The 25,726-nt window shown below is 32.4% G+C and overlaps 1 protein-coding gene across 1 annotated transcript in view; it reads left to right on the forward strand.

Moving 5' to 3' along the window:
• LOC150099431 (cytochrome P450 4C1-like) overlaps positions 1-24,999 on the forward strand; it is an 85,676-nt gene extending 60,677 nt beyond the window's left edge. Inside the window, exons 4-10 of the mRNA XM_090404345.1 lie at positions 4,927-5,117; positions 7,453-7,522; positions 11,504-11,630; positions 13,646-13,837; positions 20,788-20,854; positions 22,897-23,076; positions 24,827-24,999. Coding sequence (XP_090260471.1) covers positions 4,927-5,117; positions 7,453-7,522; positions 11,504-11,630; positions 13,646-13,837; positions 20,788-20,854; positions 22,897-23,076; positions 24,827-24,999 — 1,000 coding nt within the window. The remainder of the gene's footprint in view (positions 1-4,926; positions 5,118-7,452; positions 7,523-11,503; positions 11,631-13,645; positions 13,838-20,787; positions 20,855-22,896; positions 23,077-24,826) is intronic.
• Positions 25,000-25,726: the final 727 nt, after the last annotated feature.

Below are 25,726 nucleotides of genomic sequence, written 5' to 3' on the forward strand. Positions count from 1 at the left end.
TATTCTAACTAATCGCGTTAATTAGCCAAAATAGGATCTCGGCGATGGAGCATTTGCATCAAAACTATATTATTTAGTTACGATAAATTTCATTTCACATACTATTTTGTATGTTACAAAAAATACAAAATTCATAATTCAGGTTCCAAACCTTTCTAACGAAACTCATTTTCCCCATTTTTCATGGGAACACCATTTTTATAGAGGTTAATGTTTTTAGTACTACATTGTTAAAAAAAAGTACGAATATCGTTTGTTCTTTCTGTGGAAGCCCTTTTAGTAGGAGTGTCTGCAACTAGAACAGACCATTTGGTCGGTGATTCATGAGCAATGACGTCGTTATTACTTCGTACATAAAGCATTGCAAGACTTCATCGGCGAATAATAACAGTGGCTGAAACCCTAAATTGAATGACAGGGGGTCGTCGAACACTAACAAGGATTGCGCTACTGCAGCAAAGTGACATCTGAACTCAATTCTACCTTGAAGAGCGGCCTATTTCCATAAATTAGTCCGCAGACAACTTTACAAAGCCAACATACATGAACAATGTGCGATTGCTAAACCTTTAATCAGAGAATCAACATTACACACAGGACAGCCAGAACAGTTCAGTCTTGGTTTGAGGAGCACCAAAAACTTTAACATCTGCCCTGGCCAGCGCAATCACCAGACTTGAATATCATCGAACCACTGTGGGCAATATTGGAGAGCAGAGTGAGAAGCAGATTCCCTCAACCAACATCTCTCGAGCAATTGCAGATATTCTGATCGACGAATGGTCAAACATTATAAGAAGATTGTATGAATCTATTCCAAGTCAGTTGGTAGCTGTATTAAAGGCAAATGGTGGTCCCACACCTTACTAATAAAGACATGTCGCCGATTTCCTCTCTGTTCACATTATTTTATCCAATCCCTGCATATAATACACTTCGGTTGTTGTTTCAGTTGTTTCGTCCTTAATCTTAAAAAATAATGTCCAAGTTACTCAGGAATGGTTCTTATAGAAAATAATAGTGCTTATAGGAATGGTTCTTATAGAAAACACTAATAGGTATCATGTCTTACAATGCAGTCCCAAGTAAACCCCCCTAAAAATATTAAAACGTTGTGTGAAGAATATATATTAATATATAATATATTATCAAATACATATAATTAGTCTTGGGAAAGGATATTTAAAGAACTAACATCTTTATAATCAAAGCTAGTGAAAAAAAAAAAAGATAAAAAGCTAAACGCACGTGATGGACACATGGCAAAATGCGGAATAGTTTTCAGGCAATTCGGAATATCTCATTGGATGTGAAGTATAAAACCTGAATAGTAGTGCATTTTAGGATGTTATTATTATCCACATAAGTTATTTCATTTTCTTTTTACTCAAGTTCTGTCTCTCAGTTTTCGACTACTTACTAAATTACCATATAATATATATTGTAATTTTCATAATATTGAAAAAAAAAATATTTGTCTTCATTATAGAAAATTCTAAGTCACCACAACACGATGGATAAGGGCAGTGTTTATAAAATTTTCCATCCGTTGGCAGAGGAAGGATTGATTACCTGGTATGTACTTACATTTTCTGGTAAAAGTACTAATCACATCAAAAAGAATAATTGGGAAAACTTAACTAAGACATCTTTAAACTTGTGACATTGCAAATTCGAAGAATTTTTATTATAAACGTAATCGTGTTTTCAATTAATTAATTTAATTTCTTGGAACTAGTAGTTAATTTGTTCTGTGTGAGAGAGAGAGAGAGAGAGAGAGAATATTAGATGAATGATCGAACTGGCCAATTTAAATGAATTTATTAAATCTTTATTAACTGATATGTATAAACATTTAGTATTAATCAAAGATTAATTCGCTTTTACATTTCTCATGAATATGTAAAAGCGAATTTACTTAACACATTATGAATGTGTTGATCTGTATTTACGAAAGGAATAAACGGCTAGCGAAAATTTCGAAAGGTTATTAACTTTATTTGTTTTATATTCCTTCAAATTTGTATCAAATACAGTCAACGTTTTATTTTAAATTCCACTTTTTGTAAAAATAAAACATAGGGTATGCGTATTTCTTTATTTTTTATTTTCAAACTTTCCCAGGAAGACTTCTCACTTTTATATTATTATTATTATTATTATTATTATTATTATTATTATTATTATTATTATTATTATTATCTATTCATTTTTGAATAGCGAACTACATAAATATTCATATAATAACTCATGGAGATAAACTTTATTATTTGAGAATGAGCCGAGTAGCACTATTTTGCGCAAAATGGAAAATGTCAGATAGTTCATGAGGTTTTCATTCATATTCAAAAGGAAGTTTGATTATTAATATTCAAAACTATTTTCTTAGCTTTATTTTCATCTGGATCCATTACTTGGTCTGCAGAGAGCAGGAGTGTAAATTTCGATGCAGCAGAATTTTTCCTTTTTTTTTTTGCATCGACTTTTACAGAGGTCGCAACTCGTAAACAAGCTAAACAATTTTTGTATTAACGTTGTAAATATTATAAAAGCCCACGTATTTAACTCTAAGAAATTATCATACAAGTTTATGCAAAACAGTAAATGTTTAAATTGTCGGATTCAAGGTGAAAACCTTTGAAAGAAATCGGCGCAGTATTGATGTAGGAATTGTATACAATGTAAGTGATTTTAAATGTGCTTGGAGTCAGCCAGATACCAGATTCAAGGACAGTGATAAAAGTCGTTTTAGTTCTGAAGCAGTTCCGCTTTTTGAAAACAGGATTATGTGTATGTGTGTGTGTATATATCCCGTGAAGATTAAGAGTGAACATTAATGTGAAGATCAAGACCATTTGCGCGGAAATGTTCGGGGACCTAACCCTCAGTTCAGGGTCTTTTCCAGTATCGGAAAAGTACTAATCCTTAGAGTAGAGTTAATAAAGGACAGAGAAAATTAAATTAAAGATAAACTAGAGTAAAGTAAGAATTAATGATAAACTAGAGTAAAGTAAGAGAAAAATAAGAAAGGATAGAAAGTAATAGAGTAAGGAGAATAAAAAATAAAAATAATAAAATATATGATACCAATAGGAAAATATTACAAAGGCGCAGCAGCAGTAACGTTTACAGGAACACTGATCGTAGGTGAAGATGGATGTCTAATTTTGTGTGCCATCCACCTTAGCTGACTTTTTTTAAACTGCTTCTTTTCATAATGGTAATTTGAATATCTCAGTAGGAACTAAGGAACTGAAAAATAATTTTCTTTTTCAAGAGCAACAACGTTTAGCCTAATATGTCCTGCTATTCTCTTCTTTAGATGTATTGTTGTTGAGTGCCGTTCCAATCACTGCTGTAATTTTACATAAATTATCTAAGCGGTTTTGAGAAATCTGAATGTTAGAGTGCATCATCTGCAAAACGGAGACTACTTTTACTGATATGTCCTGTTGAAACCTGAGTTACTTCGTGACCATTTCTGGTGAGTCTGAATTAAAACTCAAATAAAAAGAAGATATGTTAGTGAAGAGTCTAATCGAAAATTTCCAATGGAAATTGGAACACACCCCTTCATCGCTTCACTAACCATTAGTCTTGCATGGTAATTCTAGCTTAAAATTCTGAATATCCTTTAATTGTATATTCAATCGAAGACATTTGAAAAATTTATTATTAAATAAGGTTTTTATCTTTTGTTCCTTCTAGTAACCTTCTGCGGTCGAGGATGTGTTCAACAGTGCTCTTTTGTTCAAGAAGCCTGCTTAATTTATGATCAGAAGAGGTTTAACATGTGGTTTAATTTGGTCTGAAATACTCCATTATACATTCTAAGCGTGAATGGAAGTAAAGTGATTTTCTGTAATTTTTGGGTGTTTATATTAACCTCTTTTGGGGATTTATTCTTATTAGGCCTTCACCCCATTTTGGAGGAATGCTAGATACCTACTGCTGTATTCTAGACAATTTCATAATTGATTCCAAATCCCTTTCCACGATGTTTAGTAATCTTGCTACTATGGCATCCAGTTCATGCTTTCTCATTCTCTTGGAGTTTTAGTGCATTATAAAATTGTTATATATAATTCATGTTATATCTATAACATGAATTACGTATTCATGCTGGAGTATTATTTTAATCCGTCTTAGACATATTTTATCAATCATTTATGAGTATTTTATTTTATTTCCCATTACACTCAACAGTAATCAATAATTTCCAATAGATGATTGCAGCACATCCTGAAATATTATAATTAATTATACTTATAGTGATTAGCAACAACAATAATTGCAATTGTGCATACGATATTTTTATTATTGATTACTTTTCTAAATAATAAAAAGTAAAGAACTGTTATACTTTTTTTTCTTTCTCTGTTAACTAGGGTCAATTCCAAGCATAATAAATAGTACAATCATGGCAACGTTTTCCTTTATTCATACACATATATATGTGTTAAATATAGTTTTCCGAAATGAATCTTATTCTTGAAGAGTACTGCAAATGGACACGATCTTCTCTTACTTTGAAAATTCGCTAAGAAAGCACTCTGATTCATGAAATGCAAAAAGTGTCTGCATTTCCTCAAATAATCATATTTCTCAGATAATCATAATCATTCCTCAGATAATCACTATCCTATTCTCCAGATAATCATAATCATATTCCTGAGAAAATCATAATCATATTCCTCAGCCTCAGATAATCATAATAATATTTCTCTAATAATCATAATCATATTTCTCAGATAATCATAATCATATTCCTCGGATTTACGACAGTATAAGATTATGAATTCCTTTTCTAAATGATTAATATGGTAAAAAGTATTATTTTAGTTTTCTTTATTGTCGAGCTTGTCAAAATCAGAAATTATCTGCAAATAATTATAATCAGTTGATTTAAGTGTTCTTTTATTTCAGCGGCGGAAAAGAGTGGAAATCACACCGCAAAATGCTGGCTCCTACATTTCATTTTCATATCTTGGAAGGCTTCTTTACTATTGTGAACAAACATTCCAAAATATTCATAAGGAATCTAGATAAGAATTCCCACTTACCATGGGTGGATATTATGAAGTATGCTAGTTTATATGCTCTGGATTTAATATGTGGTAAGCGGTGAAAATATTTTAATTCTCTTAAATAATTCCTTTCTTCTGAAAAGTACAAATCTCAGTTTCAAAGTATTAAGAAATTCAAAAATAAATAAGATTAAAAATATATAAATTTTAATACTTTAATTGTATTAAATCTTTTGTGACTATCAAGAAAATGAGATTATGAATTCTTATTAAAATTTGTTTCTAATTTATGCTCCATGTACAAAATATAACTTTCAGACACAATGTCTATTGCTTAGGCTTTCACAATAGAAAACGTTCTACAGAATTGTCATAATAAATTTCTTGGCCATGTATCAGAGAGACCATATCCCGTATATGGAGGTCAGATTTGGCTTGAAACACTTCCATCTTTGGTCTCTAGAACAGTGGTTTGGAACTAGGTAGAAATGAATAAAAATACAGAAAAGTGCTTAGCCTACACACGGTATTTATATACTATGTGATTTCCCACCTATGAAAAGTTGGAGCTACTTATGGACAAACGATGCGCTCAGAAGCCCTTGAGAGCTTTAGTGAGCACGACAGCCATTGACATAGGTGAAGATTTCTATATTAGCTTCTTTCAAGTTTGAAATAATCCTGTTAGTGATCGATTTGCAACTGTTTTCTGTCAACAGTCAGGGTGGGAATGAAGTTGTAGTATTTGTCTGCGGTCCATTTACACATGGATACTTTCTGCAGCCAGATTCAAATATCTGAATCGTGAAAATGAAAAGAGAATTATAACCATTTAAACGAGGAGAAAACACTAGTAAACCTTCCCACTTGTCATTGATGTGGTGTTAGTGTACACGAGGCTCTGAATGGTGAGTGAGCAGAGGAGAACATTCCAATAGAGAATAAACCTGGATGCGGTTGCAATATGAATTAACAAGAAGAACGGTCAATTCAACAATGTACCTGGAAAGAGAACTATTGAAAATATATATCCATTCTGTTGGGTGAATTTAGAAGATCGTCAGGAATTCTGATTGTGAGATCAATGGTTTCCTTTTGAGCACTGCTTACAGCAAATATCTTCTATTCTCTTCAAGCTCTATTAGTGGACCTGTTAATAAATTTGGATTGCAGGAAATCAAGTTTCATGGATAAGAAGCCAAGGAGCTGAGAATGCGTTTCAGAACTGAGAGAGAGAGAGAGAGAGACGTAATGAGTGTAGGAAATCTTCAGCCAGATAAGGAATAGAAGAAGAGATTCAAGATTTTAAACCCTCTGGCAAGAAATACCGAATCACAGAAAAGTAGAAACACGTGACACCTTTGTCACAAACTTCTGTTTTAGTGTTTAAACGGCATCCTGAATGATTCCGACAAATCGGCCAAAGGAATCACACAGGATGTTTGGAGAATTAGAATGGGCAGCGATTATTAACACAAATTTGGTTAAAATCAAAACAGTGGATCAAGTTTGAATGTCAGCAGGTGATTTGCATGTCATTTAAGTTTGTGTTGTGCAGAGCATTTGGGAAAAAAAAAATTCCGGAAGAATTTTTGAAATATTCCAGATAATATCTGCAATGAACACCATATTTGCTTAGGTGTGCTTTAATTCTGTTATTGCAAAGCCAAAAAAAAAAGAAGCAGAAAAAAATACTGTGAGAGGAATTATTCTATATATATTACCCACATAGAGTGCATCTGATCTCCATATCATAAACTGGCTTCAGCAGTGTCCCTTGCTTAAACAGCTTAACGCTTGCACTACGTGGCATCGAAGATGGTAGCGATTGATATGAAACATATCAATAACTATAAATGTTATTTATAGTTATTGATATGTGCCAGCTGGTCAGGTGCACTCCCTTATATTTCCTGACTGCCAGCCTGTGTAACTGATTTAGATACGTGTATATACCCTCTAAGCTGAGTGAAGTTTCTGAGTCTCTATAGTATGCTTGGTATGGTCTAGAGATGTAGCAGACGCTCTCTCTTGCATCTTTGAGAATAGGGAAGTAAAAAATGGAAACCTGCTCTGGGAATGAAGCATATCAACATGCATTTCATTTCCCATTAAGCAATGCAGTATTGCACCAACTTCATCATCAAGTAGTAGGCCTATTTGGCATCTCCTACAACTAGAAATGTATCCTTTTAATATATATATTAGAGATATTGTTAACAGTGATCCTTTAGTGAAAACAGGCTGCAGCTTGAAAAGCTTGCACGACTTCATCGGGATTGGCTCTACTCATAGAGTACGCGTCACCGATCAGTAGTAGTAGTCCACAATATTCGAAATAAGGTAAAATAAAACAGGAAGAAATAATGTACATTACATTACATAATTTATTTTAAATAGAGTTTATTTTTTGTTATTATTATAGAGTCTTCCATGGGAATTGAAAGTGTAGCCCAGAATAATATATCTTCCCCATTTACTACTGCAACAGATGCGTAAGTATTTGCTATAGTTAGGCATTTTTTTTTGAAAAAAACAAACTTTTGATTAAAATGCTTCTTGTAAATATAAAAAATCAGAATAAAACATTTACATTAAAAGATCTTAATTCAAATCAGGATTTCCTACTTTAAATTAAGATTTTAATGAAATGTTATTAATTTTTTTCCAATACACGATGTTCATTCAAATATCACTTGGAAACTAATATATATATTTTTTATTTCTTATTTACATTGTAAGAATATTTATTTATTATTTATAGTTTATTTATATTACTTATAATAGATATATATCTACTAACAATTTCTTTGTTTTTAATTTTCTTTTTTTCTCGTGTGATTTTTCGATTTGTAACTTTTCAACATTTGGTATTTGATTGTAGTCCTAGTGGCATGTAGCAATGACCTGCTTGTTTTGAAGTCATGTTTATAATTATAATAATCTGATTCATTATCGATATATCCATAATCAATCAGATTATTATAATTATTTAGTGTTCTCATAATTTATATTTGTACTGTTAATTTTTCTGGCAGATCGCTATTACTATTTAATTATGTATCATTCTTGGCTTATACATCACCAGTGTAATAAAAAAAATTAAATATGTTTAATATAATAATCTCTAAATAGCGTTTAATAACAGATGGCGCTTTTTTTTTATCTGGGTCATTACTTCTTTAAACTGAAATCTTTCAGAATTTTTTAAGAGAATCTCACACAAAAAACGTCCTTGCTATTGTGCATATGTAACAAATTGTAAATCCTGCTTGACGAACGTCATGCTACTTCACAAGTTCTATATGTAGAGTGCAGGTATAGGGGACCTAATGAAATTCATTAATTATAAACAGCTATATTTACTTTACCCTCTGGTTCTATCTCTGGCCATTTCCGCCATCTCTCTCTGAAGCTTGATAATTGTGACCTTTCGTTCAAAGACGGCAGCCAAGTTCTTTTTGCGATCTCTGGATCGTCCGCCTGTAATGACTCCTTTCAAAACTATAATTAGTAATCTTTGAAAGAACATTCTCTGGAGGAGAATGTTCTTTCAAAGAACATTCTCTGGAGTTTAAACCATCTTAATAGCTGTTTAAGAATTATAGCTATGATATCTTCTATGTAGTTTAATTCTTGTTTGACTTACTCATTTGTTTTGTGTTGTGACCACTGAGTCATTTATATTTCTTAAGTATTTCATTTCGAATACCCTCATTTTCTGTATTTCTTTATACAGAATATTCTTCACCATATGTTGCTGCAGATAAAATAATAGTATTGTAGAGTTTTAATTTGAAACTCTCTGAAATGCTGTTATTTTTCCATATTTTGTTTAATTTATTCATATTAGACTATCCTTTTTTAACTCTGTATTATACTGTTTGTGTCGTCGAGGTTGTGAGTAATGAGACTGTCAAGTTATGTAAATTGCTTTACTTATTCAAGTATGTGATTTATAAATTTTATTGAAATTTTCTCCTCCCTCCTGTTTTCATTGTTTCAGTTTTTCTTACATAGATTTTCTTTCCAAACGTTTTTCATTCTTCAATTAAAAGTTTGTTTTATTTATTTATTTTATTCATTTTTTGTCAATTGTTCTTTATATACTGCAAGAATAATATTGTCTACATATTTAATGTAGTTGATATTCGTTCCATTTATTTGTAGACTTGGTTCTTCAGCTTCATATTTGCATATATCTTCAAGATAGATTAATAAATAAATTTGGTGAGAGTGAGCAACCTTGCATGATTCCTTTTCTACTTTGAAAAGGGTGCAAATATTATCGACATTGCTAAGTTATCGACATAGCATTGCTAAGTCATAGATATAAATTCTTCACACGCATCATTCAAAATAAATTCCAAACCTTAATGCATTTGGCAATAGGATAAGGTGAAGCAGGATTCAAAGCTGGGTGGTCTACTATATGTCTACAGGTCCATGAAATTACAGAACAACGATATCATCGTCATGTTTATGCTAATATTATTACTGTTTTAAAACATACAGATCTTACTGCTTTGTTATACAGGTCTCTTTCAGGATCTTCGTGTCTGTCATTAAGCACAATAAATCATATGTAATGTCTCTAACATTCTCTAAGACTTCTTTGCATTGAATAATTGCATCTTTAAAGAAATATTCTTACCCGATAGTTTTCGCTGTCTGAAATGCTTTTCAAATTTGTGCAGACAATACTGTCGTTTTGTCTGTACAAAGATTCTTAATAATAATAATATTATTATTATTTTAATAATAATAATACTTTATTATCTGTCAAATAAATTATATACATATACATACAATTTAATTATACATACAATTTATATAATACATATAATACACATATTTATATAATACACATATTTATATAATACATACAATTTAATATAATTAGATACTTTTTAACTTAAGGGATATTGCATCCCATATTGTTTCTTAGCCGAATAAGAAACTCAAAGAGTTTCATGCCGAATATAGAAACTATATAAAGTTCGGTGATTCCAAGCGTAAGCAAATACCTGGATAGTGCAGCATCTGACCTATTTGGCAGTGCAAACTGAGGCAACTCACAGAAAGAGTGGAGCAAGCTCCGATCACTATTCTTGGTATTTTCCCATAATGTAAAACACAGCTCTTAGGAGCTGTATTACTGTTCTACATTATGAGAGAAGGTCACTACCCAGACCGGTTTCAACCTTTATTGAGGTCTTATCAGTGAGTAGGTACACCTAGTTAATACCAAGTTTGTAGCGAACAGAACTTACATCCCTTCTATGAGAATTGTCAAGAAGGTGTCCTAATAAATTACTAATTATATGAAGAGCCAAAGGCTTCAATTCAGCGATATGGACTTATTTAAGTTAATTAAATAAGTTCATGTCGCCGAATTGAAGCCTTTGGCTCTTCATATAATTAATAATTACATACAATTTAAAAGATACTACTACAATTTTTTACTTGTGGTTCAATTCAGATTCCAATTTATCGCATACTTTGTACAGTGCGCAAGTCATGTAGTTCAACAATTCGTATGTTGTTAGTAGTAATAACGATTTTAGTAATATTTTACTATCATGTATGTGCATACAATTATTCAGTTACACAGGATAGATTACACAATTATCTATCTATCTATATAATTTTTTTTCCTGTACAGAATGCTAGGAAAATATCTTATTTAAATTGCATAAATAATGATATTAACAATGTGTTTTGCATCTTTTTTCACATTCATATTTACAACGATTCATTTTTTATTAAATCGATTATGATATTTACTTTTTTGTTTGGGTGGCTTCTTCCTCGAAGCTTTGCAGAGCTTATCTGAATAATGTTATCAGTATCTTCATTATTGTTATATACCTTATTGACTATTTTGTTACATAATCTGCAGTCTTTGATTAAGAGGATTAAGTGTAGATGAATGAGGCGGATAAATCCCAAGTAATAATAATAATAATAATAATAATAATAATAATAATAATAATAATAATGTCCAGGAAGAATATACCCAAAATAATTATAAATTTTAATTAAAAAATTAATACAATAATTCCAAAGGATATTTTTTGCAGAACCAGTTTCAGATTCTAAAAAATAGGGATAATAAATAAATTAATGATAAAAACATTTGCAGAATTTCAGAACAAAATATGAGAAGGAAAAACATCCATCGTTCGTTATACAAACGATATATAATGGAGGCATTTAACAAAACATTGATATAATTACAAAATCAATGAACGGACCCTTCGCGATTTTAAATTATTACAATTAAATATTCTTCATGAGAATGTACAGTGTATTTTCTTTCCCTGTCCTAATTGCTCCGGTGATATTTATGAAGAAAGCTTTCATTTCTTAAAATAGAAACATTATTAAAATATACCTGTATATCGTCGAGCAAACACGCACTAAACGTTTATTTATATATTTTTTCTTTTTTCATTTTCTTTTCTGTTTTGCAGATTAACTGAATCCGTAGGATACAGAGCTCTCCGGCCTTGGTTGCATGATGAGCGGATTTTTAAACTTACTTGGATGGGAAGGAATTACACAAGAGATCTGAATACTGTGCGTCGGTTTGTGAGAGAGGTAAATTATAAATATAGGGGAAGGGAAAATTAGACTGCGTTATTAACATATCTTTCAAAGCTATTCAATAAGATGCGATTTCTGCTACACTATGGGAATAATGATGAAGGAATCAGCAATATATCGATCTAGAAGGCATCGACTGTATATACATCTTTTAAGACTAATGTTTGATTTATATGGTGTCTGAAGGTCTCATTGATATACGACGCTGACAATTTAAGAAAAAAAAATATATGGATACATATTTAAATACTGATAGTAGTGCTTTGCAGAATGTTACGAGAGTGTTATGCGTTTTGTAATATATCAAAGTGCTATTTTCAGTACTCTTAACTCCCATCAAAGCTGCAATCATTAATGACTCAGTAAGATGTTGGGACTCCTAGGTATCAGGTGACAGGTAGGCTGCAGACCCAGCTATAGAGGCAGATGTTGCCAATCAGCTGGAAGAAAAATTGAAATTAATGAACTGTAGATGAAAACAAGGAAGTTATGAATGTTTTTAAATATTAAAACTGTACACACAATAATTGGAAGCAAATGTTCCTACAGTTTGCAATAACCTAACAAAGACTTATGAACCAAACGGTTTTTACTATTAGAAACAAAGTATTTAATGACCTCCAGTTTCAGGTGTGTCATACTAATTAACAGACAGTCCAAGGATTCATCTGCAGGGTTGCTGTGTCCTTTGAAATTCAACTCAATGATCATCAAGCTGAGGAAATATCTTAGACTCGGCTGAGAGAAGTCTCTGCAGTGGGAATTAAAGTCGGCCATACTGGAGAACATTAACTCTACAAATGAGCGACAGACTCTACTAACATTAGAAGTTCAACGTAACTGTCGGCTACAATGAATGTAATAATAGAATTTATTACGATCGAATGTTTAAATTGAAAAAAAAACAGCTCTTATATAGCAAAACATATCGATTTCTAACAATGAAGTTTGGTCATAGATTACTAGATTACAAGTCGAAGATGAAGCTATTTGCATGTCGGGAAATTCGGCTAGAAAGAGACAAAATCAACAGTCTGAGTGCTGATCTTAGTAAAGTACAGAATATTAAAGAAGAACAGCTGAAACATAATACTAGTAGGATCAAATGAAAGCTTATAAATAAATCACGTTTGATGAGCAAAACAATTGCTGAAATTATTGAAGGTCTAAAGCAAAGGAGTATTTTGACTGCACAGAAAATCATAATATATGAAACAAGAATGCGTAAGAAATATTGAATTTCGATGGAACCAACATGAGCTCTTCCTAACTTTGCACCGATAATTCTGTTAAACATAATAAAATCATTACGTAATTAACATAATATAATCAGAATTGAAAGAAATGCAAAATACTGGTACTAGAGAAACAGTCAGTTCACAAGTTATAAAAATCTGGAGTCAATCTTGAAAATATGAATGACATGGATTTTGGAACAAATAATTAATAAGTTAATTATTTGTTTCGAGAAGTCTTATTTGAAGACTGGATGACAGCTGGAATTTCACTGCTATTCTTATTATAAGAAATCGTGGGAAACCAAGTAACTCTCGCCCAATGTCTTGCTCGCTAAATACGTTTAACCAGCTTATTTATTGCAATTATAAGAAATCCCTGCTATCCTTGCTTATCAAATAATCCAGGTCGTATGACTGAACAAAGGGCGATTTCGAAAAAAAAAAAAAAGCTTAATTCCTCTGAAAGTATAAAAATTTAATTTATAGTGCAAATTCATACACAGAAAACGTTGTGAGCTGTCATGTAATATTTTTAAATTCTTGAAGGCTGTTTTTTGTTTTTTTACGTATTGCACGCTTTCTGATTGCTAGATGAAATAATATCGTAAAAAAAAAGATATTTGAGTCTCTGTAACTAACCAAGCGTGAATCGGCTACATAAGAAATTTGCAAATTTAATATTGTTTTAAAAGTAAAATTACAGTCATTATATACTTTGGTGAATTCGTAACGTTTAGCATCGTAATTAAATAACAATGTCATTCTTTTCAGGTTATTATTAGAGAAAAGAAACGTAAACACATGGAATCATCTGAGATAGTAAACGGAAAACAATTTCATGATGATGCTGAGAACATTAAAAGAAAAAAGAAACGCATGTTTTTGGAGCACTTGCTCGATTTGCAGGACAAAACACTTACTATGAAATATATCGAGGACGAAGTTCATACGTTTATGGCTGCGGTAGGTAAATTAATAATGGATATTTCTCAATATTACTATATCTCTGGAAGGGATATTCTTTTCTTGCTGATTTATGTCGTTATTATTTATTTAAACGCCACGTTCAGAACATTTCTTACGCGATGATTGTGTTATGGAGAGGTTCCTGGTTTAAAATCAATATGCATATTGATTTTTGATCAATATTTTCAAAAACATTCATATATTATAATATATGCACATTTTGGTCTTTAAGTAGATCATTATCACATTGCAAATGCAAAACTCTAGACTAATTGGGCTATAAAATTAATCTATCTCATTGAAATATCAAATGTAGTTTACTTATAATGCAGATTTTTATTTTATTTTGTTTTTATTCGAGTCGCAAAAACTCGAATATAGTCGGATAAAAATCGGCTATGAAACGTAAACGAAAATAGGAAGAATAGGAAAGAAATCACGAGTTTTGCTTTGAAGAATATATTACAAATTTGAGGAGCTTTTCGGCTACATCAGAAAGTTACTGTTATTCTTCGTTAACCTGTGATATCTTCTCTTCGTTCTCCTCAACATCTTTTAATGGATTTATGGTCTGATATCTGAGATGGAATATGGAGATGCCTGCCAGGACATGATATGTTTACAAGCATAATATTTGTGAAGACTTGCTTAATATAGAACTTTTAAAGAGCTGCCCTTGGCTCTTCTTCAGGAAAAGGTTTGTTTTTTTTTGTGTATTTTAGTGCTTAATCAATAGTCATTGCATGGTGATAGTTGGTTTCGTCAAGAAGTTGAGCAAGTCTAATCGACATTCAATGTTCTTCACATTGAATGTCGATTCGCTGTGGGTCCAGGTTACAGTTAAAGTCTCCTATATCTATGATGTGATCATTGTTGGCATTGCTAAGATGACTTTCCATGAAGTGCAGAACTTGAATTACCAACTGCTCATCCTAAGGTATTTATATGTTCATTAAGTGGACTGGCTTCCTAGTGCTTATATTGTAGCAGGCACAGCTTGCACATCCAGGAAATATATCAATATTTTGTAGCTGTAGTAAAAATATGTTGTATCTATTGTAACTCCTTATCCATGCAGTTGTATAGCAGGAGAGTAATGCAATGCTTATGGCCAGTGTCTCCAATGATTGGTAGAATTTTATATGAAGTGAACGTTGTTTTCCAACAGTATTACTCTTTCTGAATAATGGTAAAGTACGTGTATATACCAATGGTGGGCACCCTGCGGCTCCCAAAGCTACTCTTTGCGGCTCCCAAGACAATATTGTTTTCATTACCATTTTTCCTGAAATTTTATATTAATAATCTATAGTAGTATAGTATGTACCAATATTAGAATATTTTATTTCGTAAATGCTTTAAAGATAAGTAAAAAAACAGATATTTTGAAACTTTAAATTTTTAGCTTTTAAATGGTACTGGATTAAAAGTGTTGTTAACATGGATTTTATTATCGTATTTGGTTGGTAAAAAGTGTTTCGACATTTGATGGCCCGTGTCGCTCCCGCCAAAATTAGTTCAAAAAGTGACTACTATGATCGCTGTATTCTTCCAGAAAATAATATTTTTTGCGGCTCTTAAACATTAAAAATGTATGAAAAGTATTATATGTGGCTCTTATTACCGAACTTGCCCATCCCTGGTATATACAATGTAGAACTAACTTGTTTCGCAGTGGAGTGTTCCATTTACTGACAGAATTGTTATCTGCGCTTCATGGTTCGTTGCTTTATGTTTTGTATAACTTTAGCAGTGGTTGAATCCTAACAACATCGTTATTAAAAATATGGTTTAATTATGCTGTCGTCGGGATTCTAGCCCGCTGATGAGGCAGTAATCAATCTCCCTAGCGGTTATTCAGAGTGATTGTGTAGGGCTAAGTAGTGGTAGGGCTTTGCTGTTATGCAGGAGCATTGGCTATGTTTTCGCTGTATGGTCAATTGCTTTCCAACATTAGTTGTGATTTTTGTTTGTCATACTTCTTATTTACTGCAGCGAGCTGCTTTTAATTCTGTCTGGTCTGCATCTGTAATGTTCTTTTCAGATAGCTTAAGGAAGGTTTCATCCAAAGATAATTTCGTTATGGTCGCTTGATTTGGAAAGTTTGTATTCGGTGGAATGTATGCAAAGCTGAAGGGGTTTGTTGTTTCTTGGGATGGTAGTTTTTTCCTGTCATGTGTTTATCTGGTCTGTTATGGTTTGGGATTATGTCAATTAGGTTCTCTTTTTCAAATGGTCGTGTCACTCAAAGCACTCAGCTGCCACAGTGATATACTTTTATTTAATTTTGTTTACATTTGGTTTATTAAAATAGCATTTTAAATACAAAAAAATGAAATGTGAATTACTTTAGAGTCTGTGTCTATTCAGGCAGAGAGTTTACATATGCAATCGTGACTTAATCAAATGTCAAAGTACTGATAAAAAATCGTTCATTTCTCTCTCTCTTTCTCTCTCTCTCTCTCTCTCTCTTGCTCGGTGTGTTTTTGATCCTATGTTTGTAAGATGTTGTGATGATGTTTCCTTATTCAACCAGGAATTGTAGATAGATTGTAATAATGATATTCGTGGAGAAGAAGGCTTCAAAAAACATTTGTTTAAATGCTGAAAGAAACGTTTTAGTATTATCCCCCTGTGTAGGTGTCCTGCTGTCAATTTTTATGCGTCGGAGATAAAAATTATATATCACTGCTTTCACAGTAATAAAGAGACAGCTGCAGACTGAGTGTACGACTGTATGGATCATTTGCGGTTAATGGTGCACCCCAGGAAAGTGTGACCGATATGTGACCGAGGAAATTCTCCGATGAATCAGAATAAAATTTGTGCAGTATTAGAATTGGTGGGAAGACCACCCTTGTATGCGATTTTGTCCCTTGTATGTTAGCATCAGAAAAAACGGCTCTAGTTCTGTATGGAAGATTCCACTTAATGAACGTTTGCGAATATTATGAAGGATCCCCTTGTGAAGATGCTTGCTTATTCTTTAGATTAGACAGTTATACTCATTATTTCCGCTGTAGGCGCTCGGATACATAGTTTACATGGGAACTATGTATCCGAACTATGTCTAGCTCGCAGAATCGTAAGAGTCATGGCGCCCATCATTTCAGCTTGGATTCTTTGGTGAAAATTTTCTAGGGATTGTGAATAGCGCCATGGGAAGATTAGGCATACATTTTCTCCTGTGACTTGATTCTCCCAGCATACCAAGTCCATGAGGGGGAAGAAAAGCTGGTTTTTCTTTGCCGACTCTTCTTCTTCTTCTTCTTCTTCTTCTTCTTCTTCTTATTATTATTATTATTATTATTATTAACAGATCTCCAGGTAGTCAAGAGACTCATCGTGGGAGATCTCACCCTCACATGCACAGCACACCGCACCTCGACTTAAATTCATTCACCACACTTTCAATAACCAACCACTCTCCATACCAAAAATCTATGCTCCTCATCCCTTGCTCACATCCTCTTTATTCAGCTATCAGGTATGGCTTCTTCGTTATTCCCCTGTCCTGAGGTTATTGCAGAAGAGAGGTGCCTTGAATATTTCTAGAAGTGAGGTTGCTTTCATTGTGTGTTGTAGATTTGGGCGTTTCTATTTGTATAGAAATTTCTGTACACGAAATATCTGCCATCTTTTATGTTATTCTTAGGACTTGTTTTCGTTACTCTTAGGACTGTAGAGAGCTCTGGTGGCAGAAGAGATGTATTCTGTGACCCAATTTATATATATATATATATATATATATTATCTTCGATGTTTCTAAATAAACGCATGTATTCCTATCTAGGGTTATACTACTGTAGCGACAGCAGTGGGCTGGTGCCTTTACTCTCTAGGACTGTATCCTCAAGTACAAGATAAAATAGAAGACGAGATCTACAGTATATTCGGGAAAGACACAGGACGCGAAATCACACAGGAGGATTTGAATAAATTGAAATATTTTGATTGTGTAGTCAAGGTAACATTTGAATATTACTATAAATATTTTATATATGCATATGCTCTGAGATAGTTCAGTATGCGTTCGGTTTGGTTATTTTCTCTGCATAGAATGATATGTTCTTGGACGTTGCGCCATTCGTTTGGCAATAGATCAAGCTCCGTTCTGCACATTACTGCTAGCTGGTTATATATGTGATTCTTCGAGATTTTCAGCGTTGGAGATATTTAGGGATAATAAACTCACCTTTTGAAAATCTTCACAGGAAACGAAACTAGAGATGGAGAAAAATTAGAATTACTTTCCATGTTAGTCTAATACACATTTTGTCCTGTTCGTGTGTCGCCATTTTACTACTACGTGTAATCTACAGGCAAACAAGGCAAATTTTCTTATGGAAAGCGTTTGTAGAACTTTTCAAATAAAACAGTATAACCAACATACGATGGGGTCATCTGCCGATATTTCCCCGTTATTCTATTATTTGTGTAATCTGGCATAAATAATGGGTAAAATCTTTCATCTCATCTCATCTTCTTTTTCCCCTCTTTTACCTTGCGGTGTCAAGGATTTATTGATCATCGTACCTCAAACCGTTCACAGGATAAGGTGTCAGCCATACTCCTCGGTGTATCTTATGTCCGTAGTGTTGAGTTCTCAAGGCCGGTTTGCCTGCTTTGCGGAATGAAAAATCCCAGGATAAACTGAGGAAAAAACCTTCCTGTCCACGTCCAAGACCGGCTAACTTAGCCGAGGAAGATCCTTCAGCTCCTCACTTCATCAACGGGAATCTAAAAAAATCTTTAATTTAAAAAAAAAGTCGAATTCCGTTACGAAATAGAAGTCAAAAAGAAACAAATCCTCCTGTATGTTTAAATAAATTATAATACTGAAATTAACTCACGTTAAATATTATTTATTAGTATAATTTTCGCCTGAGAATCAAGGGCATCTTCAGCACAAAGCTAAAGAACAATGACTGACAATTCAGAAAGGCGTCACCAAAGTAGTTAATGTAAGATAACTGAAAAAGAAGGTCATTAAATTTCCTAACTTATTAAAAAACGTACATAAAATTAAAAAAATAATTAGTTAAATAATATAATCCTATCCCAATGGCTTTAACAGGCCTTTAAGGCCCACAACCTTCCAAGCATTCGAGATTAAAAAAACCCACATAAACTGGCAGAAAAACCCTGCTGTCACGCTGAAGACCGGCTAACTTGGCTATGGCAGATCTTTCAGTTTTGCAGATCTTTCAGACGAATCAACTCATATATCACACACTCTGGTAAACAACGGCTATCCAAGAAATTTAATTAAAAAGATACTTCAGAGAAACTCCCACACAACAATCTGCCAAGACTCAGTATAAATCCTCAATTGCTATCCGGTATGCACGAACAGTGTCAAAAAAGATTGTAACTCTCTTTGAACCCTTTGAAATTAGAGTAACTTTCAAACCGATCAAGACGGTCCAATACATATTAAGGTCACCAAAATACAGCAATGCCTTCTTCAAATACGCTGGAGTTTACAATATCCCTTGCCCCTGTGGTCTAAAGTACATATGTCAGACATCAAGAAGTCTTGAAATAAGAAAAAAGGAACACGTAGGACATGTTAAAAACAACAGAATAGATAGCTCCGGATTAGTCCTTCACTTCTTCCACACAAGCCACACGATTGAATGGGACAAAATTTCCATGCCTTATCTAGAAGAAGAGTTCTGGTTTCGCAATTTCAAAGAAGCTACAGTGGTTCTCCATTCTGAAAGCAGCCTAAACAGGAAACCCTAATAAGATCGCTAAGCTTGCCAGAATTTAATATCGCTGAAAACTACAGAGTGTGCTCACACAACAATAACTAATGAAACACAGGCTCCATGCGTATGATTTTCCTTTTAATTTATGTTATATATTATACGCTTGTTCTATGTATTTTGAGTTGTCTTCATTGTCCCATAAAAAGAAAACAGTGTAATCTTATTATAAAAGATTAGCTGGTTTAACTACCTCCACAAAAGGGATAGGCTTAGATCATCGGATCTGTTTAAGTTAGGAGAGTGAAGTAAAGTTTCACATTTTTCTTTATAAAGCCATTTCATGAGAAACCGACTTTTGTGAAGGACTCTTGTTTTGTTCTAATGAACTCTATGTCTAGGGTTGATGGCATGCTCTATAAGTCCAGACTCTTCGGTTTCAAGGTATTGAATATAAGACTTGTATTCTTCTAGCCGAATAAAAGCAGATCTTCCTGTGTTCGAAATAAGATAGCCCCACAGGTGGAAGGAGTCTGATAGACACCTGTCTAACATATTCCTTGAAATGTGGAAGCTTGTCCTTTGGAGAACTGAGAAAGATGGAGATTTTTCTGATAGTGCGAAAGGCAACAAAATATTTTGTGGTTTTAAAACCTTTGCTCTGCGTTCACTAATGCCTTGTCTCCTGTAGGTCTCTCCATTGCCTCTGCGAAAGATTAGCTAATTTTGTGGCTCTTCATAAATCAATCTCAGATGTTTTCTGATGATTGCGACAGGATCGTCTGATGCGATTTTATTTTCTAAAGCATACTACCTTTTTGCAACCTGGAGGCTGCTGGTCTCCAGCTCTCACTAATAGCAGAAATCATGTGCGTCGAATGGCATTCTCCCATTACTGTGCGGATTTAGATGTTGTTAAACATCTGTTGTAGGACGCACGGATGTACTTGCTTTATCGATTCAACCAACAGCCGTTCTCATAAAAACAGTTTTCATTACGTATTATCCTTGGTACATATTATCAGATGGTAGATGACTAGGTTGCCTAAAATAAGGCGTATACAATTATAGGCGTTTCCTTTTCCGTATACTCTGTCCGCCATTTATTTCGAATCAACCGTTCCATACTGAATGCCTGTACCTGTGTTAAATGAAATATTCTGATTATATCTCGATTTTAAAACAAATATCTTTGTTATTTTATCATGCAGTGAAAGGACGTTTTTTTACTTGCAGGAATCTTTGAGATTATATCCAGCTGCACCAATAATTGCTCGTCATGTGCAAGAGGACATTAATATTAGTAAGTATAAAATTAAAAAAAAAATCAAATTAACTTAAGATACTAGAAACATTGAGTGATGGGTCAGTTAAAATAGGGAAGATTTTATTATTAAATATGTGCCAATTCGAAATAAAGTTTGTCCTCTATCATAATAAAACACGTCCTCCGTTCAGAAAATATCCTTGTCGTCTTAGGAATATCTAAACAAGTTTTTGTTTAAAAGTACATTCAAATCGATCTGCATTACATTGTAATTTATATATAATTATGGAAGTGTTGGCCATAAATTATTCATGTGTATTATTTTTATCATTCATTTAATAATAATAATAATAATAATAATAATAATAATAATAATAATAATAATAATAATAATAATAATAATAATAATAATAATAATAATAATAATAATATTATTATTATTATTATTATTATTATTATTATTATTATTATTATTATTATTATTATACGACTATACCTGGTATGGTTCCCTTGGAACTTCAATTGTGTTTTCTCCTACTCTCTCAGCTGCTTTCGAGACAAGTAAAAGTTGGACACGTTGATATGAACTGAATCGCGTGTTGATATTTTGAATGTTGTAAGAAATTCTTTTGCTCTCTGCCAGAATGAATCTCACGTTACAATGAGTGAAATATGTAGGAGATATAAATAAATTCCACTTTTAATCTGAGAAGCTGTGATATGTGTGAAGTAGACCGTATGCAGCAATGCAAGAGTGATTTTGATGAGAGCAACTCCCTCTGAAGAGGAAACGAAACCAACAACTTGTCATTACTGTACAGATAATATTATGCTGATATTTTATAGTTCCTACAAAATATAAACAGAATGTTTCACTACATAAATCAATATTTAGGGGATATTTTAAAATTTCTTAGTTGAATTAATCTTCTGTTATGGTACTTTCCAACTATCTTCGCTCATTCATTTTGCGTTTGAATATAGTATGAAGCTGTAACGAGATAAAGTAATAGTATTCTAATATGCGTATTATGACTGTCAGGCTGGAGAGATATTTGATTGTTTCCATGTGTTTCAGTGAACTGATATAAGCGAAGTACTTGTATTTTCGAAATGTTCCCTAGCTTAAGTACGTATGGATAATTTAAGAAATATTATGACCAAAAATCTATCATAGGACATCATAGGATGATATCCTAAGATACCTAGGACGAAATATTTACGTAATAAAAAACTTACTACCGTGGTTCACGTGTGTTAAATTTAGTCATGAATTCTCCAAAGGTTTCTCTATATAATCAAATATATGTAATGATCTATTTGTTTAATTTCATCATTATTGATTTTTGTTATTTCTGGCTGGATATAGCTGTGGATATTATATTTAGGCCAGCTGCTTTACTAGCAATTTGAAGTTCATGGGTACGAGTCTAATTCATGCGCAGTTGAAGTAAAAATAACTGTGTCATCAGCAGAGCGTAAATGGCTTAAATATCTTCCATTTATCTTCAGACCTTTTTCTTCCCAATCAATTATTTTTAATATTTCTTCTAGGGACGCTGTGAATAATTTTGAAGTTATTGTGTCACCTATCTTATACCTCTCTGTATTTCAACAGTAGAGATGTTTCCATTGAAATGAATTACTGCTGAGGCATTGGTGTATCTTTATTTGATGATCCTGACGTAAATAAGGGCGTATCAATAAATAAATATCAGATTACTGTGAATAATGAATAAGCATAGTTTAAATATTTTTTCTAAGTATACCTTTGAGTTTATTAAAAAGTTAATTCATCATTACTATTGAATTATCAATTTTGATTAATACTCAGGGTATCCCACTCACTTTTCCTTAAAAATCATTGTGAAATAAGGAACGAAATTGTGTTGTATGTGGGACGAAATATAAAATATGAAATTCAATCCCAGGCTTTTCCTGTTGAAGGATAATTGCTAGTTCATCATCTGTCGGGAGTTCATCTTCTTATTTTTTGTATTTATAAATGGCCAATTTTTTACTTAATATGAAAATATTGATAAGCTGCTGTTTTTGACTAATTTGGTTTAATGTTTTAGATGGATATGTAATTCCGAGTGGAACTGATGTTTATGTTAATATGTATGCCCTTCACCGAGACAACGAGGTATTTCCGAACCCTGAAGTATTTGATCCAAGTCGCTTCCTTCCAGAAAATTGCAGAAATCGAAGTTCGTATGCTTTTATCCCTTTCTCAGCGGGACCTAGAAATTGTTTTGGTAAGTCTTTAGTATGCTGTCCAATTTGTCAGCTTTATAAAATAGTCAGATCATGGCTTAATAAGATCGTTCATTTTGACATGAATAATAAATAAAGGCTAATGAAATAAGTGGCTTTGTAATTCAAAATTTTATGCAAATTTTTATATCCAAATGTAGAGGCAATGCAATGATCAGTGTCACTGTTGAATCAAACCTAGTTGATTAAATGAAATAATCTTACTTTTATATCGAAGAGACCTGCCGTCCATAATAAAACATGCAACTTTTATGGTTAAAACATCAAAGAGGAAAATAAAACGAAATATTTGAACCACCTGATGGAAAAGGTTACGGCTGATATTATTAATCATTTCTGTCTCTCTCACTATAGCAAGGAATTTTGCGATAGTACGATTTTAAAATCCTACCTGCCATTCCGAAACTTTTATAGCTATAGAAAATAAGTAAATGTAGATCGCTTAGCGTCTTTTTCTCTCTCCTACTTGTATACATTATATAAAGAAATGAAAACATGATGAATTGCAAACTATCCTTCACTACTTCTTACTGTTAAAATTTGAACAGAGATTATCAAAATATATAATGCGAATTGCTTAAATCATTTAGAAAGGAAATATTTAATGACAAACAAATGTTCCCTATTCTATGGTGACAAATTTTTTAGCCTATTAGCAGAGGAGCATACAATACAAACAACTTGCCAACTATGAATATGGACGTTATACGTATAACTCACAGTCTGAGGACAAGTGGTATCTTGCACAATTTTGATAAAATAACACTCAGAGTAGTGATTAGCAATTTTGAACTTAACAAGATCTTTGCCCTAATAATTGTTTTCATAACGTAGGAAAAGTTATATAAGAATGCATCTTTATATGTAAGATATGTAAAGATACCGAGATAGAGGAAAAACGATGATCTAAAATGCTGCTGAAAGTCCAGATTCTAAACTCATTGAATGCCATTGGGACGAAATGAAACACTGGATGCTGGTATTGGTTCCAATGATATTAGGCGAATTGGAACGCGTGCTATAGAAAGAATGGTTCAGATACCGACTTGTCTGACATTAATATAGGGTTGGCTATTAAGCAGGGGATGTATAAGAAAATCAAAACTAATGAACGATAAATCAAAACAAATGAACCTAATCGGTTGCATAAAGGTACTTGATTGGTACATACCTCTTGTGAAGAAAATATTAATAAACATAAAATACAAAGTACAAAATATAAAATATTTAATAATTTATTCACAAAGGTCTACTCCATGACGCATCTGATTAACATTCTGGAATAAGGAACCAAATTTCTTCGGTACCATCTTCAATTGATACTAATTTTTAGCTAAATATTATTACGGGTTTTTTGCAACATGTCAGCTAAAAAGCGAATAAAAATTTTAATCTAATAACTGGTTACAAAATCTATGTTAAAAATACAAACGAAAACAAAATATAATAACAAAATGTAGGAAAATATTAAAATATTCAACCTAGTCTTTAGATTCATAGTCGAGTTCTCCATTTCTATCTTTTTGCCTTATTTCATCTATATATTCAGTTGCGTTTCATTTGCCGTTGGCATACACTTAACCTTAACGAGGACTCAATTATTGTAGGATACATTAGGTTAAAATATTTAACCATGTATTTAATGACATACGTGTATATATAAGAAACTTTCAATGTATTTATTTTAAAAGAATATAAGAATTAAGAATACTTTTATTCTCTTTTTTGTAGGTCAAAAATATGCTATGATAGCATTAAAAGTTTTGGTCCTCAACATCATTTTGCAGTTTAGAGTTTTGTCTCTGGATCATCGTGATAAATACTCTATGGCATTAGAAACTGTGCTTCGACCGCACAATCCAATCAGACTGCAATTCCAAAGAAGACAAATTAGGACATATTAATCTTATAAGTTAAAAACCTTTAAAAGTACTCGTTAAAATACATTAATTTCTTTTTTTAATTTTTACTTAAAATTCATATACAGTTATTTTTGTTGAACATATAAGAAATATACTTTTCGAGAGAAAAAAACGGCTAGTGTAGGTTCATGTCCTCTAATTAGTGTGCATAAAATAAATATCCTGGTGGAATATATAGAACTATTCAAGAAATTACACTTTTTTAAATTTTTATTTTTTTACTATTAAAATGTTTTACATCAGTGCAAATTGAAACGAGATTTATTTAGGAGTATGATATAATCTGCATACAGAGTAGTTGAAAATCTGCATAGCTTATATTGATATCTCCTTTAACTTTCCTTCATAATATGTTCCGTATAGAAGATAAATAACAGATGTATAATGTACAGTCTTCATTCTTCAATTCTAACTGTTAATTGATCACATGACACTGAACAGAATGAAAAACAAATGAAAAAAGTCAGAGAAGAACTTAACTTTAAAGAAATAATAATTACAGCACTAAAAAAGAGACAACTAAGCTGGTTTGGACATATTTTAAGAAGGAACACAGAAAGACCACCAAACATATTATTAAATGGTAGAATTGAAGAACATCGCAGCACAGGAAGAAAAAGAAAGAAATGGATTGACAAGATTAAAGAAAGCACCCACTTAAACTCCATAACAGAACTTCATAAAAAGACAGCAGACAGAAAAAAATGGC

This window comes from Typopeltis vanoorti, chromosome 14 (genome assembly GCF_054136105.1).
Source record: "Typopeltis vanoorti isolate ZY-2024b chromosome 14, IOZ_Tvanoo_1.0, whole genome shotgun sequence".
In the NCBI taxonomy this organism is placed as follows: domain Eukaryota; kingdom Metazoa; phylum Arthropoda; class Arachnida; order Uropygi; family Thelyphonidae; genus Typopeltis; species Typopeltis vanoorti.